This window comes from Mustelus asterias, chromosome 14, assembly GCF_964213995.1.
Source record: "Mustelus asterias chromosome 14, sMusAst1.hap1.1, whole genome shotgun sequence".
In the NCBI taxonomy this organism is placed as follows: domain Eukaryota; kingdom Metazoa; phylum Chordata; class Chondrichthyes; order Carcharhiniformes; family Triakidae; genus Mustelus; species Mustelus asterias.
This window is the reverse complement of record NC_135814.1, coordinates 104,050,123-104,070,353: the sequence shown is the minus strand read 5'-3', so window position 1 is coordinate 104,070,353 and position 20,231 is coordinate 104,050,123. Positions and strand designations below refer to the sequence as shown.

Below are 20,231 nucleotides of genomic sequence, written 5' to 3'. Positions count from 1 at the left end.
TTGATGAATCTGCCATGATCAAAATGAATGGCAGAGCAGGCTCAAAGGGCCGAATGGCCTCCTCCTGCTCCTATTTTCTATGTTTCTATCAGAGATATGATATATTGCAAGTTGTTGTTGTCAGATAGATAGGTGGTTTAAAGAAAAATCAAATCGAGGGATATTGGGAACATGGTGGGCAAGGGACTGTTGGCAAAAGAGGAGTGTTTCCTCAGAAAGTTGGCAAAGCTACACCCACTCCCCCAGGTGAAATATTGGTAGAATCTAATACTGTTCAGGCTGTCAGTTACCTGTTGATCCCCTCCCCCCACAGAGACCACCTCCTGGTATATATTTACAGGAGTGGAATAAATATCAAAAGAGATGATGTGAGAGCATCTTAGAGACCTGTGAATGAGGGTTCCTTGCAGTAAGTCAGCAACTCTGCAAATCATACTGGGACTGAGAAAGCATCGCCAGCCCCTCAGCTTCTGATTAACGAGTTGGAGCACGGATCCAGCAGGAAAGCAACCTCCTATCCCTGCTGCTGCATTTCCTCCTGCACCATATGGCTGGCTTTTTATAACAAGCCTCCTGTGAAAATCCGTACACACCCACAGCTATTTCCCTCCCTTCATCTATCCAGTTGGTCGCTTCTTTGAGAAATGTTTATTATGATGAGACACAGTGCAGGAAAGAGATAGAGAATCTGGTGAGCTGGTGCAACGACACTAATCTCTCCCTCAATGCAACAAAATGAAGGAGATAGTCATCGACTTCAGGAAGCGTAGTGGAAAACATGCCCCTGTCTACATCAATGGGGACAAAGTAGAAATGGTCGAGAGCTTCAGGTTTTTAGGTGTCCAGATCACCAACAACCTGTCCTGGTCCCCCCATGCCGACACTATAGTTAAGAAAGCCCACCAACGCCTCTACTTTCTCAGAAGACTAAGGAAATTTGGCATGTCAGCTACAACTCTCTCAAACTTCTACAGATACACCATAGAAAGAATTCTTTCTGGTTGTATCACAGCTTGGTATGGATCCTGCACTGTCCAAGACCGCAAGAAACTACAGTAGGTCATGAACAAAGCCCAGTCCATCACTCAAACCAGCCTCCCATCCATTGACTCAGTCTACACTTCCCACTACCTCGGAAAAGCAGCCAGCATAATCAAGGACCCCACGCACCCCAGATATATTCTCTTCCACCTTCTTCCATCGGGAAAAAGATACAAAAGTCTGAGATCATGTACCAACCGACTCAAGAACAGCTTCTTCCCTGCTGCCATCAGACTTTTGAGTGGACCGACCTTGTATTAAGTTGATCTTTCTCTACACCCTTGCTATGACTATAACACTAGATTCTGCACCCTCTCCTTCTCTATGTACAATATACTTTGTCTGTATAGTATGCAAGAAACAATACTTTTCACCGTATACTCATACATGTGATGATAATAAATCAAAACTGCTCTGCAAAGTTTGGTGGGATAGCGCACTGGGGAGTTTTAGTCCCTATTGAATTCATGCTGTGCCTGATCTGAGAGTGCTGGATGGGTCGGTGCAGAAAGAGTTGAACCCTGTATCTAACCTGCACTGTACCTGCCCTGGTTTGAAGGAAAATGACAGAGGGAGCTTTACTCTGCACCTAACCTCTTGCATATTTGACCCTTGTACTGAAAGCCAGAATTATTATTGTTAAATAAGCACTAACTTTACAAAAACAGTTGATATATAGAAACATAGAAAATAGAAGCAGGAGGAGGCCATTTGGCCCTTCAAGCCGGCTCTGACATTCATTATGATCTTGGCTGATCGTGCAACTCATTAACCTGTTTCTGCCTCCCCCCATTTCCTTTGATCCCTTTCGCCCCAAGAGCTATATCCAACTCCTTGAAAACGTACAATGTTTTGGCCTCAATTGCTTTCTGTGGTCACAAATTGCACAGGCTGACCACTCTCTGGATGAAGAAACTTCTCCTCATTTCTATCCTAAACCGTTTACCCGGGATCCTTAGACTATGGCCTTTGGTTCTGGATTCCCCCACCATCATGAACAGCCTTCCTGCATCTACCCTGTGTAGTCCTGTAAATGGGAGGCTGGTTTGCGTGATGGATTGGGCTACATTCACGACCTTTTGTAGTTCCTTGCAGTCATGGGCAGAGCAGGAGCCCCAGACCAAGCTGTGATACAACCAGAAAGAATGCTTTCTATGGTGCATCTGTACAGGTTGGTGAGAGTCGTAGCTGACATGCCAAATTTCCTTAGTCTTCTGAGAAAGTAGAGGCATTGGTGGGGCTTTCTTAACTATAGTGTCAGCATGGGGGGACCAGGACAGGTTGTTGGTGATCTGGACACCTAAAAACTTGAAGCTTTCAACCATTTTTACTTCATCCCCATTGATGTAGACAGGGGCATGTTCTCCTTTACGCTTCCTGAAGTCGATGACAATCTCCTTCATTTTGTTGACATTGAGGGAGAAATTATTATTATCGCACCAGTTCACCAGATTCTCTATCTCATTCCTGTACTCTGTCTCATCAGTTATAACATGGGTAAGGGACGGCATAAAGTGACCTTTGCACTGTCCAATCCCGTACCTCTGAAAATCTGACCTTTCTCCATTTTGCAGGCTGCGTTAGATTTTACGAGCCGGGGCCTCTAGGTGCAGGGCTGTGTGAGCAGTCATTCAGCAACCGATTTGATTCCTCCTGATCTTTTCCTTTCTCCTGCAGCTGGCTGACGAGCTGGTCACCAAGTGGCTGTCATACCCTGAAGCTCAGCACGTCCCTCTGTGCCAGCACATGTTGGGCTTTGCCATGAAGTCAGTCACACAGGCAGCAATGGGCCAACACTTCGAAAGTGATCAAGAAGTAATCCGCTTCCGAAAGAACCATGAATCGGTGAGTGGGCTGGAGAGGAGCGCAGGCTTGAGCCTTCACACCCAGTGTTGGGGAGGAAGTAACTTTCTACTGCTGTTCTCACCCAGCAGTCTCCTTCCATTGAAAAGGAACTGCTAACACCGGAAGTAGCTCTTCTCCCTGTATCGATCTGACCCAAACTGACCGGGAATATTGCCAGTTTGGAAGCTGCTCTGTTTATTTATTTAGTTTATTTATTAGTGTCACAAGTAGGCTGACAACACTGCAATGAAGTTACTGTGAAAGTCCCCTAGTCGCCACACTCCGGCGCCTCTTCGGGTACACTGAGGGTGAATTTAGCATGGTCAATGCACCCGAACCAGCACGTCTTCCGGACAGTGGGAGGAAACCGGGACACCCGGAGGAAACCCACGCGGACACGGGAAAAACGTGCAGACTCCACACAGACAGTGCCCCAAGCCGGGAATTGAACCCGGTACCCTGGCGCTGTGAGGCAGCAGCGCTAATCACTGTGCCGTTCCTCACTTAGTTCTACTCTTCTATCCAATCTTAGTTTGAAGCCTTGTTACCCCGGCTTGAACCCCAGGGCGGCACTGTAGCACAGTGGTTAGCATTGCTGCCTCGCAGCACCAGGGGCCCGGGTTCAATTCCGGCCTTGGGTGACTGTCTAAGGGGCGTTTGACCTTCTCCCCGTGTCTGCGTGGGTTTCCTCCGGTTGCTGCGATGTGCACCATTATTCTGGTATTCTGAGATGTGTAACATTATCCTGGTAGACTGAGATGTGCATCAGTTCTCCTCTCATGTCCTGAGGTCTGTCTTGTGTTTGCTTTCAGATTTGGTCAGAGATTGGGAAAGGATTTTTGGATGGATCTCTGGATAAAAGCTCTCCCAGGAAACAGCATTATGAAGAGGGTAACTTAGCATTGTCTCAGGCTTATGGTGATGCTGTGTAATGGAAGGTTGTGTAAGGAAATCTAAATCGGAGCCCTTCCAGAATAAGTCCCAGCTTTGATCACTGGTATAGGGATGTGCATGTGTGAGGGTGGGGCGTGTGAGGGTGGGGTGTGCGCGCGCGTGCAAGGAGGGGGGTGCGCGTGCAAGGAGGGGGGTGTGCGCACGCGTGCAAGGAGGGGGTTGTGCGCGCGCGTGCAAGGAGGGGGGTGTGCACACAGGCGGGGGGGGGTTGCGTGCGCAAGGGGGGTGTGCATGCTCGCTCGCTGATGGGATATATGTTCAGTAAATTAAACAAATCTGGAATAAACCTGGTATAAATAACGGTGACTGAAAATTACCGAAAACCCATCTGGTTTGAGGAAGGAAATCTCTTCTTTGCCTGGTCGAGCCTAGACATGGCTCCAAACCCACAGCAATGTGGTTGATTCTTAACTATTTTCTGAAATGGACCAGCAAGCCTCTTAGTTGTTCAGAATGGGACTTACCACCACCTTTTAGAAGGGAAACAGGGACCGGAGGATAGATGGTGGCCTTGCCAGCGATACCCACATCCTAAGAATGAATTAAAAAACCCCTGACAACATTCTTTGATGAGATCATCACTAATTTTCCGAACCTTTAAGGAATGTAGGATTTGACCAGTAAATCTCTCTTCGTTTGGACAATCCTCTCATCCCATGAATCAGTCTGCACTGTATAAAATACTCCAGGTGTAGTTTCACCCTGTATCATCACTTTGAGACCTCTTTACCTTTGGACTCCAATTCCTTTATAATGAAAGCAAACATACCATTTGCTTTCCTAATTGCTTGCTGTACCTGCAGGCTAACTTTTGTGATTTGCGTTCAAGGACACCCAGGTCGCTTGTGCTTAAGTTCATGACACAGCGGGGGGTCCAATTTGTCCAAACTTTTCATACCTTTAAAGGCTTGTTCTATATCCAAGAGTGAAAGGACCCAGATTAGTCAATCTGCCTCTGCGCTCGAATTCTGGGGATTAACCGTGTATCTCTTTCCCTGTATCCCACCTTGAATAACTAAACATTAGCCTTGGGCGAAACAGCTACAGAAAGTTTCGAGCCGAGGTGATTAATTCAGGAATGCTAAGGGGCAGCAGCATGGTATGGAATTTTAAAATAATTAATTCAGAGAAAGACATGAACTTGCATTTATATAGCACCTTTCATGACCTCGGGCCGTAACCAAAATGCTTCTGAGCCATTGTCGGCTCTCTTGCAGGAAAACAGATTAAGGGATAAAAGCAAATTACTGCGGATGCTGGAATCTGAAACCAAAAGAGAAAACGCTGGAAAATCTCAGCGGGTCTGGCAGCATCTGTAAGGAGAGAAAAGAGCTGACGTTTCGAGTCCAGATGACCCTTTGCCAAAGCTAAAAGATATAGAAAGTGGGAGATATTTATCCCACTTTCTCTGCCTTTTAGCTTTGACAAAGGGTCATCTGGACTCGAAACGTCAGCTCTTTTCTCTCCTTACAGATGCTGCCAGACCTGCTGAGATTTTCCAGCATTTTCTCTAACAGATTAAGGGAATTTATTGAGGAGTTGTTCAACGTCTCAATAGGGCACAGATAGACTTTCTTTAGTCTGAGGTGATTACTCAGAGTAGAGACCTACAGTGCAGAAGGAGGCCATTCAGCCCATCGAGTCTGCACCGACCACAATCCCACCCAGGCCCTATCCCCATAACCCCATGCATTTACCCCAGCTAGTCCTCCTGACACTAAGGGGCAATTTACCAATACCAATCCACCTAACCCGCACATCTTTTACTCAGCAACTATGTATTGAGTTTATAAGTAGGACAGTGACAAATTAACACAGGAAATCTAGGCATCACACATCTTCCCTAGGTGTTGTTGAAATAGCCAAGTGTCAGGTTGAAAAAGTCTTTGCAGTTTTAGCAAACTTGAAGGACGGCCAGTGCAGAGCGACAGCGAACAAACCCAATCGAATGTTGAACTTCAGGGCCAGAATCATCGTCAGATCACGCAGTGCCTCGGTCAGACCTCACCCAGACCACTGTCCAGTTTTGGTTGCTATGACACGACAAGAGGTTTGATCACAGGAGCCACAGGGGCGAGGGCCGCGAGGCTGATCCCTGGTACTGTATTTAATATGTGGAAAGGCGAGAGAATCCTTGGCTTTTCAATCTGAGAATGAGGTATCTACATAGAAGCACAGAAAATAGGAGCCGCAGTAGGCCATTCAGCCCATCGAGCTTGCTCCATCATTCAATATGCGCATGGCCGATCTTCTATCTTAATGCCATGTTCCCACTCTCTCTCGGTACCTAGAAATCTACCTGTTTCCTTCCTAAATATATTCAATTATTTGGCCTGCACAGCCTTCTGTGGTAGAGAATTCCACAGGTTCACCACACTCTGAGTGAAGAAATTTCTCCTCATCTCAGTGCTAAATGGTTTACCCCATTTCCTGAGACTGTGTCCCCTGACACCCCCCCCAGCCAGAGGGAATACCATCCCTGAATCCAGCCCTGTCAGAATTTTGTACATTTCAATTAGATCCCCTCTCATTCTTCTAAGTTCCAATGAATACAGGCCCAGTCAACCCAATCTCTCCTCATACGACAGTCCTACCATCCCAGGAATCAGTTTGGTGAACTTTTGCTGCATTCCGTCGATGGTAAGTATATCCTTTCTTAGATAAGGAGACCAAAATCACACACAATACTCCAGGTGTGGCCTCACCAAGGCCCTATACAGCTGCAGTAAGATATTCTTGCTGCTGTACTCAAATCCTCTTTCAATGAAGGCCAATATACCACTTGCCATATCATCCAAGTGGTGATCTTGAAGAGATCAGGAAAAACATAAACCTGGAATATTACTTCAGCCCGATCAGAATGTTGCCATAAGTTAAATAGTGATAATTTTCAAAGGAAAATTTTTGAATGGATATCAGCAAATGCTGGGCTGAATGGCCTCTTTACGCTCCGTATCCTTTATGTGGTTCTCATGTGCCTTTGCACACTGAGTGATCAATACGTGGAATGGAATCTGAATGGATAATCAGAGGTGGAAACCCTTCAATCATTTTGAAACCAGTTGGATCCAATGATGAGGCTTCAGGTGAACGAACTAAGATGGGCTGAATGGCCTCAGTCATCCATACCCATTGTGTTAGTTATACTGTGTTTGGAGAGATAGATTACTCGATCCTAAGGGGCAGTGGAGGGGGGGGGGGGTGCGGCAGGGAGGAGAGCGTGGGGGGAGGTGGCGGGGAGTGGGGGGGAAAGCGTGGGGGGAGGTGGCGGGGAGTGGGGGGGAAAGCGTGGGGGGAGAGCGTCGGGGGCGGCGGGGGTGAAGAGCGTGGGGGGGAAGGCGGGGGTGAAGAGCGTGGGGGGAGCGGCGGGGTGAAGAGCGTGGGGGGGGCGGCGGGGTGAAGAGCGTGGGGGGGCCGACGGGGGGAAGGAGTGTGGGTGGGGGGGAAGGGTGTGGGGGGAGAGGGTTGTGGGGGAGAGTGTTGGGGGGGAAGGGTGTGGGGGAGAGTGTGGGGGGGAGGGTGTGGGGGAGTGTGTGTGGGGGGGAGGGTGTGGGGCAGAGTGTGGGGGGGGAGGGTGTGGGGGAGAGTGTGGGGGGGGAGGGTGTGGGGGAGAGAGTGTGGGGGGAGAGTGTGGGGGGGAGAGTGGGGGAGAGTGGCGGGGGGAGAGAGTGTGTGGGGGAAGGTGTGGGGGGGGAGAGAGTGGGGGGGGATGGTGTGGGGGAGAGTTGGGGGGAGAGTGTGGGGGGGAGAGTGTGGGGGGAGGGTGTGGGGGAGAGTGGCGGTGGAGAGTGTGGGGGGGAGTGTGGGGGGGTGGAGGGTGGGGGGGAGAGTGTGGGGGGGGAGGGTGTGGGGGAGAGAGTGGGGGGTCGGGTGTGGGGGGGTAGGGTGGAGGGGCAGGGTGTGGGGGAGAGTGGGGGGGAGAGTGTGGGGGGAGGGTGGGAGGGAGGGTGTGGGGGGGGAGGGCGGGGGAGTGTGTGGGAGAGTGGCGGGGGAGGGTGTGGGGGAGAGTGTGGGGGGGGAGGGTGTGGGGGAGTGTGGGGGGGAGGGTGTGGGAGGGTGTGGGGGAGTGTGGGGGGGGAGGGTGTGGGGGAGTGTGTGGGGGGGGAGGGTGGGGGGGTCGGGTGTGGGTGGGTCGGGTGTGGGGGGGCAGGGTGTGGGGGAGAGTGGGGGGGGAGGGTGTGGGGGAGAGTGTGGGGGAGGGTGGCGGGGGGAGGGTGTGGGGAGGGTGGGAGGGCGGACGTGGGGGAGGGTGGGGGAGTGTGTGGGGGAGAGTGGCGGGGGGAGGGTGTGGGGGAGAGAGTGTGGGGGGGAGGGTGTGGGGGGGAGGGTGTGGGGGGGAGAGTGGCGGGGGGAGGGTGTGGGGGGAGGGTGTGGGGGAGAGTGGCGGGGGGAGGGTGTGGGGGGGAGGGTGTGGGGGAGAGTGGGGCGGCGGGCGGGGGGGAGAGTGTTGGGGCGGCGGGTGGGGGAGTATGGGGCGGGCAGGGGGGATCAGGAAGTGGTTGGAGGGGATGGTGTTGTTTGAGAGTCAGAGTGGGTGTTGGGAAGGATGGTGAGGAGGGATATTAGTGAGTGATACGGATAATGGCAGAAATACTGAGATCCCTTCCCAAAAGACTGGAGGGCTGGAAACGTGCTGCAATACATGTCTGTACCAGCAGATGGCACAACTCTGCATCTTATCATCTGCTGATCCCGCCCTGTGCAGACTCAGGCTTGGCCACTGGTGCCCACTTGTCGTATTGATGGGGGGGAGGTGTTGGGCGGGTGGGGTGGCATTGCTTTCCCGACAGCTAACAGCTGCTGAAGGCACCGTGCGCTGGACAGCTCTTCCGAAGCCACCTCACTGACAGCCTGGTCCCCTTCAAGTGGAACAGCTTCAGGGATAGACTGGCAAGGTGATAGCCGGCTAACAAAGCCTGATTGACTGCCACTGCCAAGATAGTGACAACCAGACGCTGTCCTTGCTGAAATGAGCCTCCAGGGATTGGATGGCCAAGAGTTATTCCTCTAATCTCAGTTCCTATCCTGTTTTGCATGATTTTTCAATGTTACAGTTCACAAGATAATTTCAAGTCAGGGAGGTCATTTAATTAATTTGTCCAGAAAGACACCTAAAGCTCCATCAGCTGCACCCGTTATATTTGAAGTGATTCTGCGCATAATGTTTCCGAACTTCTGAAATGTTTTAATTCATTCTCGGGGGTCCTGACAACATCCACATTTATTGCAGATCACAGAGTGGTCTGTTGAACCATACCAGAGGGCAGTTAGATTTGACCGTGTTGGTATGGTGCTGCTGACACACATCGGCCAAACCAGGCAAGGATGGCAGCAGCAACAAAAACAGAAGCTGCTGGAAAATCTCAGCAGGCCTGACAGCATCTGCGGAGAGAGAGAATAGAGCCAAGGTTTCGAGTCTGGGTGACCCTTGGTCTGAGATTTTCCAGCATTTTCTGTTCTCGTTTCACATTCCAGCAACCGCAGTGTTTTCCTTTTATACAAGGATGGCAGCAGCTTCTGTTCCTTAAAGGACGTTCGCAAATCCATTGGGTTTGACCATCTGATGGTTCCAGAGAACTTAAAAAATGTACATCCCTGTCAAACACTGACAGAACCGTGATGACATTGGGAGCCCAGTCCCTGTACTGAGCACCGCTCGCGTGGAAACATGTCCTGGATTTCACTACTTTTGCTTCCTCGAATCTCCGCACCTTCGGTGGCGCAGTGGTTAGCACTGCTGCCTCACAGCGCCAGGGATCCGGGTTCAATTCCAGCCTTGGGTCAGTGTCTGTGAGGAGTCGGCACACTCTCCCCCTGTCTGCGTGGGTTTCCTCCGGGTGCTCCAGTTTCCTCCCACAGTCTGAAAGCTGGTTAGGTGCATTGGCCGTGTTAAATTCTCCCTCAGTGTACCCGAACAGGCGCCGGAGTGTGATGACTACGGGATTTTCACAGTAACTTCACTGTTCAGTAACAACAAGTAAGCCGACTTGTGACACGAATAAAAATTTTAAAATTCACGATTTAATTTAGTGTTCCGTCTTCGCAACTTGCAATTGGAAGTTGCCCAAGTTCAGCTGGGTGCGGATTTTATTTTCTTTGCACTCCAAGTTATTTTCCAAACTCTGTCCTCTCTTCCCAGCCCTCGGGGAAATGGAAGCCACGCTGAAGAGAGTGGCGAAGGAGCGCACGGAGCAGAGCAGCGGCCGGGAAGTGTTCATGGACTCCTTGCTGCACGGTGACCTCAGTGAGAAGCAGGTACAAGGGGCTGGGTTGTGAGAGTGTGTGACTGGAACCTGGCTTTAAATGTGCCACTGCAGTGATGGGCAACCTAGGCTAGTGAGTGGGTCGCATGAGTAGCCCTCCTTCACCTCAGTGGGCCACAAGATTGAAATCGGGCTTGTTCACTAACCATCACCCCATGAATAAAATTAAGTATGTTTTAATACATGCAGGAATTCATCATGAGTTATAGAAAATGCTTAATTATTCATATAACCATTCACCAGCACAGTGGTTAGCACTGCTGCCTGACAGTGCCAGTTCAGTTCAATTCCGGACTCAGGTGACTGTCTGTGTGGAGTTTGCAGTTTCTCCCTGTATTGGTGTGAGTTTCCTCCGGGTGCTCCGGTTTCCCCCCACAGTCCAAAATGTGCAGGTTAGGTGGATTGGCCATGCTAAATTGCCCCTTCATGTCCAAGGATGTGCAGATTAGGGGGATTGACCGTGTTAAATGCGTGGGAGAACAGGAATAGACTGGGGGATGGGCCTGGGTGAAATACTCTTCCAGAGAGTCAGTGCAGAGTCAATGGGCTGAATGGCTTCTTTCTGCACTGTAGGGATTCTATGGTTCTACTCTATTGTGAAACCACTCAGTCACAGTATAACAACAATATGTTCCATTTGTATAGCCCTTATCATAGTAAAACAGCTCAAGATGCTGCAGAGGCGAGATAGCGAACGTTGCCGCATGAGGGGATCACAGTGCAGAACCATGTCCCATCCCTGTGCGGGGAATGTAATAGGCACGGATCCTGCACTCTGTGACCTTTGAGTGCAGCTTAGATTAGAAGCTCATGCTCTAGGGTGACTCAGGGTAAACTAGAAAGAGTGCAGAAAAGATTTACTAGGATGCTACCGGGACTTGATGGTTTGAGTTATGAGAGGCTGGATAGACTGGGACTTTTTTCCCCAGAGCGTAGGAGGCTGAGGGGTGACCTTTTAGAGGTCTATAAAATAATGAGGGACATTGATCAGCTAGATAGTCAATATCTTTTCCCAAAGCTGGGGGAGTCTAAAACTAGAGGGCATAGGTTTAAGGTGAGAGGAGAGAGATACGAAAGGGTCCAGAGGGGCAATTTTTTCACATAGAGGGTGGTGAGTGTCTGGAAGAAGCTGCCGGTGGTAATAGTAGACGCGGGTACAATTTTGTCCTTTAAAAAGCATTTAGACAGTTACATGGGTAAGATGGGTATAGAGGGATATGGGCCAAACGCGGGCAATAGGGACTACCTTAGTGATTACAAAAAGGGCGGCATGGACAAATTGGGCCAAAGGGCCTATTTCCATGCTGTAAACCTCTGACTCTATGAGGTGATTGTTGTCAGCTGAGCTCTGGACTCCTGTACCTCCGAGGCTTCCTCCACTGACTGCCTGTACACCTCTATTCTGTCAGTTACACCCAAACCCCTAAGCCAGTCGAGTCATTCCTACCAGCTGAAGCTGGTTTCTGTGTGACGATTCTGCTGTAACCTTTGTTTGTTTTGCCAGGTTCTGGAAGACAGTATGATCTTCTCACTGGCTGGGTGTGTGATCACCGCAAATCGTAAGTACAGTTTATTTGTAACACAAAAGCAGAATGACCCCAGTTGTCATTCTGTAAATAAAATAAAATCACAATTTGCATTTCTATAGCACCATTAATGTATTCAATGTCCAAAGGCCCTGCACAATAATGTAACTTTTATATATCGTTGTTGAAACGTGGGCAAAAGAGTTGAACTCAACAGGTGACGTGAGAGTAGCTACTCTTGACATCAAGGCAGCATTGGACCAAGCAATGGTTGCTAACTGTATTTAAATTGCCATTTAAATCTGTAAGAGGAATGTTGCTTATTTGGAACTGAAACAGCGATAGGTTAGAAATTAAGTTGTTTCCTTTTCATTTTTAAATATTGTTCAACTGTTAATGGTTAAGGTGCTTCATTTGTTAGAGTTAGATTTAAACTGTGGTATTAAATAGTTTGTTTTACTATAAGCGATCCCTAATTTGTCAGCGGATTCACTCCTAGAGTGAAACATTCTATCATCATATTTATGCCATTATGCTGTACAGTTATCCATTCAGTGTCTGTGTTGTACAGTTATCTTCTCACCGTCACTGCTGTACAGTTATCTTCTCACAGTCACTGCTGTACAGTGATCTACCCACAGTCCCTGTGGAGTACGGTTCTAGATGACTACCTACTCTCTGAAATGATCACATTTGACCTTCTCTTTCCCAGTCTGCATTTGGTCCACGTACTTTTTAGCCACCTCGAAGTCGGTGCAGGACAAGCTTTACCAAGAGGTGAGCCAGGTTCTGGGAAGGAGCCCCCTCACTTTTGACAAGCTACAGGAACTCAGGTGAGAGTGGATTTTTGCAAAGACTCTGGGTTGGGTGATTGACCAAGAGACAAATGTTCCTCATTGTGGCGTGCGCTACAGGCCATCTTACCGTGTCCCCAGGACACCTCAACAGGTGCTGGAACCTGGAGCTCGGCTGGGGCGGGAGGGGGGGGGGGGGGAGGGGGGGAATGGACGTGCAAACTCCCAGATTCAGCCTCGGGTCTGTGCTGCGCACAACTGGGAATGCAGTGCAGGGTGCCATGGACCACTCCACATATCTGCATCAACAGTGAGTGCCAGAGGGCTGCTTGGCTCCAGCCCACCTCACTCAACACCCAGGCAGCCATTATTTCCAGCAGGAATTAGGAGGTGGTGATTGGAGACAGAACCCCTTGTTGATCCCCCACTTGTGGGTGTTGGGGCTGTGTGTGTGTGTGTCTCTATCTGTTTGTGTTTGCGTGTGCGTGAGTGTGTATACAGTTATCCTCTACACAGACTCTGTGTGTGTGTATGTGTGGGGAGGAGGGGTTATTTTATCCAGTTGCTTCGGATCTGTGCTGCGCTAGTTTATATTTACAGCGGGTAGTTACCTGTAGCTTTCACCCATCTTGTCCCTCTCCTGGCACAGGTATTGCCAGCAGGTTCTGAACGAGACCGTCCGCACAGCCAAGCTCACCCCAGTCGCAGCGCGACTCCAGGAGCTGGACGGGAGCGTGGACCGTCACATCGTCCCAAAGGAGGTGAGCCGGGAGAACTGGGACTGCAGCCGCCCTGCTCAGTCCCCTGGCTCTCACATATTGATTATCGCCTCTGTGTGTCGGAGGTGTAAGCTGTCGCTTCAGGTGCAGTTCAGGCAATGCTCATCCTCCCCATGGGATCGTTTTATTTGCTCAATGTATGAGGAACGGTTGAGGACTCTGGGTCTGTACTCGATGGAGTTTAGAAGAATGAGGGGGATCTCATTGGAACTTGGAGAATACTGAAAGGCCTGGATAGAGTGGACGTGCGGAAGATGTTTCCATTAGTGGGAGAGACTCGGATCTGAGGGACGATACTTTAGAACCGAGATGAGGAGGAATTTCTTCAGCCAGAGGGTGGTGAATCTGTGAAATTCATTGCCACAGAGGAGGCCGGGTCATTGAGTGTATTTAAGACAGAGAGAGATAGGGTCTTGATCAATAAGGGATCAAAGATTACAGGGAAAAGGCAGGAGAATGGGGATGAGAAAAATATCAGCCATGATTGAATGGCGGAACAGACTTGATGGGCCGAGTGGCCTAATTCTGCTCCTATATCTTATGGTCTTTATTGTGAACTAGTGTTAGCAGTTCTGGTTGTACATGTTCCAGGAATATCCCAAGTGAATTCATTCAGGAGTCTGTGACCCATCGACTCTGTCACTCACCTTCCTTCTTCCTTCTCTCCCTCAGACTCTGGTCATTTACGCTCTGGGTGTGGTGCTTCAGGATGAGTCCTCGTGGCAGTCACCTTACAGGTATCACCGTCACCGCTTCTTCCTCCCTGTTTACTTATTGTTATGCGATCCTTCGTCCTCAGAAAGGTGGCAGATTGCAACATCAGGAAATTCAACTTCTTTCACGTTCCCATCAAACACTCCCAGGACAGGGACAGCACAGGGTTAGATACAGAGTAAAGCTCCCTCTACACTGTCCCCATCAAACACTCCCAGGACAGGTACAGCACGGGGTCAGATACAGAGTAAAGCTCCCTCTACACTGTCCCCACCAAACACTCCCAGGACAGGTACAGCACGGGGTTAGATACAGAGTAAAGCTCCCTCTACACTGTCCCCATCAAACACTCCCAGGACAGGTACAGCACGGGGTCAGATACAGAGTAAAGCTCCCTCTACACTGTCCCCACCAAACACTCCCAGGACAGGTACAGCACGGGGTTAGATACAGAGTAAAGCTCCCTCTACACTGTCCCCATCAAACACTCCCAGGACAGGGACAGCACGGGGTTAGATACAGAGTAAAGCTCTCTCTACACTGTCCCCATCAAACACTCCCAGGACAGGGACAGCACGGGGTTAGATACAGAGTAAAGCTCTCTCTACACTGTCCCCATCAAACACTCCCAGGACAGGTACACAACGGGGTTAGATACAGAGTAAAGCTCCCTCTACAATGTCTCCATCAAACACTCCTAGGACAGGTACAGCACGGGGTTAGATACAGAGTAAAGCTCCCTCTACACTGTCCCCCGTCAAACACTCCCAGGACAGGGACAGCACGGGGTTAGATACAGAGTAAAGCTCCCTCTACACTGTCCCCCGTCAAACACTCCCAGGACAGGTACAGCACGGGGTTAGATACAGAGTAATGCTCCCTCTACACTGTCCCCCATCAAACGCTCCCGGGACAGGTACAGCATGGGGTTAGATACAGAGTAAAGTTCCCTCTACACTGTCCCCATCAAACGCTCCCGGGACAGGTACAGCATGGGGTTAGATACAGAGTAATGCTCCCTCTACACTGTCCCCCATCAAACGCTCCCGGGACAGGTACAGATTCTGTTCTCTTATTGGTGAAGATGTAGCTGTGTGTGTTTGTGGCTTGTGAAACATCACACTGTCCTCCGCATTCAGTGCCAAGTTGAATGCTAGCCGTGTGGGCACATGGAAGAATATGTCTGTGTCTGTGTCTCTCTCTCTCTCCTACACCTTCAGTTCCAAACCTGTGTCTGGGAGCACCCCGTTTTGCACCATACACTATCCTGGTGACAGCAATGTACATTATTCGGACTGGAGATCTGTTTTAACTGAGCCACTCGTCTCCTCGTCCTGCAGGTTTGATCCTGAAAGATTCGACGATGAAGCTGCCCGGAAGCAGTTTACATTGCTGGGATTTTCTGGGAGCCAGGAATGTCCGGAGCTGAGGTAAGGGATGTAAGATAAGAAAAAAAGAGCAGCATGGACAAGTTGGGCTGAAGGGCCTGTTTCCATGCTGTAAACCTCTGTGACTCTGAGGGGGCTTGACAGGGTCGATGCTGGGAGGATGTTTCCTCACTCGTGGGAATTTACAACCGGGGGCAAAGTTTAAAACTGAGGGGCCTCCTGTTAAGATGGAGAGGAGGAGGAATTCCTTCTCTCAGGGTCATTAGTCTTTGGAATTCTCTTCCCAAGGGAGCGGAGTAACTACGTATATTAAAGGCTGAGTTAGACAGATTTCTGATCAACAAGGAAGTTAATGGTTATGGTGCTCAGGCCACAGTCAGATCTGCTATAGTTGATTAGGCCCTTCGGCCCAACTTATCCATGCCGTCCCTTTTTTTTAACCACTAAGCTAGTTCCAATTGCCCGCGTTTGGCCCATATCCCTCTATATCCATCTTACCCATGTAACTGTCTAAATGCTTTTTAAAGGACAACATTGTACCCACCTCTACTACTACCTCTGGTGTTACAGTCATAGCTAGGGTGCAGAGAAAGATCAGCTTAATATAAGGTAGGTCCATTCAAAAGTATGACAGCAGAAGGGAAGAAGCTGTTCTTGAGTCGGTTGGTACATGACTTTTTCCCGATGGAAAGTTTTTTTAAAAAAAATTTATTTATTAGTGTTACAAGTAAGCTTACATTAACACTGCAATGAAGTTACTGCGAAAATCCCCCAGTCGCCACACTCCGGCGCCTGTTCGGGTACACTGAGGGAGAATTTAGCACGGCCAATGCAGCTAACCAGCATGTCTTTCAAGCTGTGGGAGGAAACCGGAGCCCCCGGAGGAAACACATGGGGAGAACGTGCAGACTCTGCACAGACAGTGACCCAAACCGGGAATCAAACCCGGGTCCCTGGCGCTGTGAGGGAGCAGTGCTAACCAGTGTGTCACCGTGCTGGAATGCTGCTACTTATGGATTGCATCTTTTGATCCACTTCTGTCCCCGAGTGTGGGTGCTGTTCTCTCCCAGTTGCCAGTGACAATAAGGGGAAGCAGCAAAAGCACAAGCTCCATCCGAGGGAGAGGTTTTGGTCAGTAACATAACGTGGGCTCAGCTGGTTTTATAAGGTTGTTGTACCTCACATCCCTCCCAGTCTCAGGCTGTCTGTGTCTCCCTCCCCCTTAGGTTCGCTTACACTGTGGCTACAGTCATGCTGACCACACTGATCCGGAAGCTGAGCCTGCATCCTGTGGCAGACCAGGTAGTGGAGATGAAGTATGACCTGGTAACCACTCCCAAAGAGGAAGCTTGGATCACCATCAACAAGAGAAGCTAGCCCGACCCCCGCCAACCCGGTCCAAGCAGGGGCTGGAGCAGAGGGAGCCCTGTCGGTAGGACGTTGCAATGATCGTTCCCAGCCATGCCAGGCTTGTATCCTTCTCTTCCTTTACAAACAGGGATCTTGCCGGTTTCAGCTCCTCCACTACTCGTTAAAACACAAAGCTAACCTCGGATGGATAACCTCGTGGTCAGACGCCTTCACAGCAGAACCTTTATCAGAGCTGAACGATCCTCTCATTGCAGTGAGCAGCGATGTGGAAACGAGGGATGGCTGTCCCTGATTTCACTGCCAACCCCAGAGACAGTCGCGGCCGTCCTACAGGCGATGTACACCACACACAACTTGGATAAAAATGGGGCAAATGTTCAGCGAGTGAGGGAGGAGAGGAGGTGATGATAAAATGGGATAGGAAATCATGGTGACCACAATAGCGCAGATCGATGCTGGATTAATGCACACCGGCTTTGCAGATCAGTGGTTTCGTGTCGGGATTTGGGAGCAAGTCTTGTCACCAGACCACTCACCTTCAGAGTTCGAATCCCACCCCGGCCCCACTGCTTCCAGTGATAATCCTGCGCCAGGAAGATGCCAGGCTGATCTCCAGCCTGGGTTGCAAAGGGGCTGCCTCAACTGGTCTCAGTGTTCCTCCCGTCCATCCGGAGGTTAACTCCAGGAACAGCCAGGCCATGTATCAGTCCTAATCCAACATCTGTGTGCCCTGGCTGAAGACAGAATCTGGATATCTTGCTGGGCACTTTGCATCTGCGCGAAGACTAGGCTGGCTCTGCCACAGTGAGTTGGCACCATCTGGAAAGGAGAGGGGCATTAGACCTTGTTCTTTAAACATTGTGTATGGACGTTTGGTGCAGTTATCATGTCAGATAAGTGGGACCGGTAATTATCAGAAGGCTCTGTAATCATTTATCAATAAAGTTGCTGAAAGGACAATGCAGAGGAGTCTCTGTCCACTTGTGGTTGCTGTCTAGAGGTCAAGATGGCCTGCAGAATGTTTAAACATTTCAGCTCCCCCACTGAGTCAGATACGGTACTTGCTTGCATGCCCTGGTCTAGTCGCAGCAATGGAAGGCTCAGCCAGCATTCCCTCCCTCCGGGGATCACTGACCCATACGGAAAATCACCATGGGTGAGGAAAGCGTCGGATTTGACTGTGATTTCACCCCATAATCCAGACCACAGCATAAAGATAGGGCACTTGGAAAAGATCCTGGAGGTAGAGACAGTGGCAGAGGGTGAGGGAGAATGGCCTCGGAGGCAGAGATGGTGTCGGAGGGTGAGGGAGGAGGGGATAGACTCAGACTTGGGGCAGGGGATAGTTTTAGAAAGGTACATCCAAACAGGCACTGCGTTTGAGAGAGCACTTGTCAGACAGACAGAGATCCAGCAGAGGTCAGTTGGAGTTTACTCCGTGTCTAACCGGTTGTGACTCTCACCATCGTGAGCCCTTCAGTTCAGCTGCAGGATAGTCCTGGCCAATTGCACAAGTGATTCATTAACTCATTCCACTCGGGAGCACACAAAACAGAGGAATATTCAACAGGAAAGGTCAAACAAGCCCCCTCCCCTCCCATAGAACAATGCTGCATCCCACCCTTTACACACGAGCGCACCTCCTCGAACACAAGCGCACCTCCCCGAACGCCAACGCAGCTGCCTACAGACAAGCACACACTGATGCACACACATGCAAACACCTGTACACCTATGCAGACCCACATACTCAATACAAGTGGCATTACCAACAGGGTTGCACTTAAGAGCCTCATGAGATTTTGTGCTCATTTTCTTTTCCCCTTCAGATAATTATCCAATTCTCATTTGAAAGGCAGGATTGAATCTTCCTCCTCCACCCTCTCCGGAGGTGCATTTCCGATCCTGGTCACTCGCTGTGTAAAAAGGTTTGTCCTCATGTCACTCTTGGTTATCTTGTCATTGACCTTAGCTCGGTGTTCTCTGAGCCTTCCCCCAGTGGGAGCCGTTTCTCTCTCTCTATACTCTAACGCTATGGGGTAATTTAGCATGGCCAATCAATCTAACCAGCCTCCCATCCATTGACTCTGTCTACACTTCCCGCTGCCTCGGCAAAACAACCAGCATAATTACGGACCCCATGCACCCCGGACATTCTCTCTTCCACCTTCTTCCATCGGGAAAAAGATACAAAAGTCTGAGGTCACATACCAACCAACTCAAGAACAGCTTCTTCCCTACTGCTGTCAGACTTTTGAATGGACTTACCTTCCATTAAGTTGATTTTTTTTGCACCCTAGCTATGACTGTAACACTACATTCTGCACTCTCTCGTTTCCTTCTCTATGAATGGTATGCTTTGTATAGCGCGCAAGAAACAATACTTTTCACTGTATACTAATACATGTGACAATAATAAATCAAATCAAAATAACCCGCACAACTTTGGACTGTACGAGGAAACCCATGCAGACACGGGGAGAACGTGTAGACTCTGCACAGACAGTGACCCAAGCCGGGAATTGGACCCGGGTCCCTGGCGCTGTGAGGCAGCAGTGCTAACCAGTGTGCCACCCAGCCTCTGCCCATAACTGAAGACCCTCATGTCTGAATCCATTCTCATCAATCTTTCTGGCATCCTCTCTAAGGTCTTCACATCCTTCCTACAGTGTGGTGCCTAGGAGTGGACATGATACTCCAGTTGAGGCTGGACCAGTGACCAAAGGAAAAACCATAATTTCCTTCCTTTTGTACTCTCTGCCTCTTATAAAGCCCAGAATCTTGTATGCTCAATCCATCAATCACTTTCTCAATTTGCACTGCCACCTTCAATGATTTGTACACATCTACCCCCTCATTGAATTAGAGGGCTGATTTTTATACCCTCTGTTATAGAATCCCTATAGTACAGAAGGAGGCCATTTGGCCTATCAAGCCTGCACCAACAACAATCCCACCCTATCCCCATAACCCCACATATTTACCCTAGCTAATTCCCCCCAAAACTAGAGTCAATTTAGCATAGCCAATCAACCTAACCTGCACGTCTTTGGAGTGTGGGAGGAAACTGGAGCACCCGGAGCCAATCCATGCAGATGTGGGGAGAACGTGCAAACTCCACAGAGACAGGAATTGAACCCGGGTCCCTGGCACTGTGAGGCAGCAGTGTTAACCAATGTGCTGCCTGTATCAGACGGGAATGGCGCAGTCGGGTTTATGGAGACAGGGAAGGAAAGGCCATTACAGCCTTCCTGAGGAATAGCAGCGTCACGTAGGCCATTTCTAGTCATGGCTGTTCTGCTGAACCTTGGGCTGGGTGTGCGTTAACCAGCAAGTTCAGGAGGCAGCGACGGATGCTGAGAGACACTGGCTGTTACCCCGTCTGTTTGCGATCAAGACATATTAAGGGAAACCATTTTATGCAGACAGATTACCACATGTGATGCGGTGAGACAAGTTTTATTTTTAGCTTTATTCTGTAGTTTTGAAAAATAAACTAAAATTGGAGGTCTGCGAGAAGTTGAGAATGGGGCTGTGTGCGGCCTGCTTCCGAGCT

At 49.7% G+C, this 20,231-nt stretch overlaps 1 protein-coding gene across 1 annotated transcript in view; it reads left to right on the top strand.

The window, feature by feature from the left end:
• Positions 1-19,143, top strand: part of cyp20a1 (cytochrome P450, family 20, subfamily A, polypeptide 1) — a 29,718-nt gene extending 10,575 nt beyond the window's left edge. The window contains exons 5-13 of the mRNA XM_078229075.1: positions 2,719-2,886; positions 3,699-3,777; positions 9,980-10,095; positions 11,608-11,662; positions 12,342-12,462; positions 13,073-13,184; positions 13,875-13,939; positions 15,257-15,346; positions 16,531-19,143. Of these exons, the coding sequence (XP_078085201.1) occupies positions 2,719-2,886; positions 3,699-3,777; positions 9,980-10,095; positions 11,608-11,662; positions 12,342-12,462; positions 13,073-13,184; positions 13,875-13,939; positions 15,257-15,346; positions 16,531-16,681 (957 nt within the window). The 3' untranslated portion in view covers positions 16,682-19,143. The remainder of the gene's footprint in view (positions 1-2,718; positions 2,887-3,698; positions 3,778-9,979; positions 10,096-11,607; positions 11,663-12,341; positions 12,463-13,072; positions 13,185-13,874; positions 13,940-15,256; positions 15,347-16,530) is intronic.
• The last annotated feature ends 1,088 nt before the right edge of the window (positions 19,144-20,231 follow it).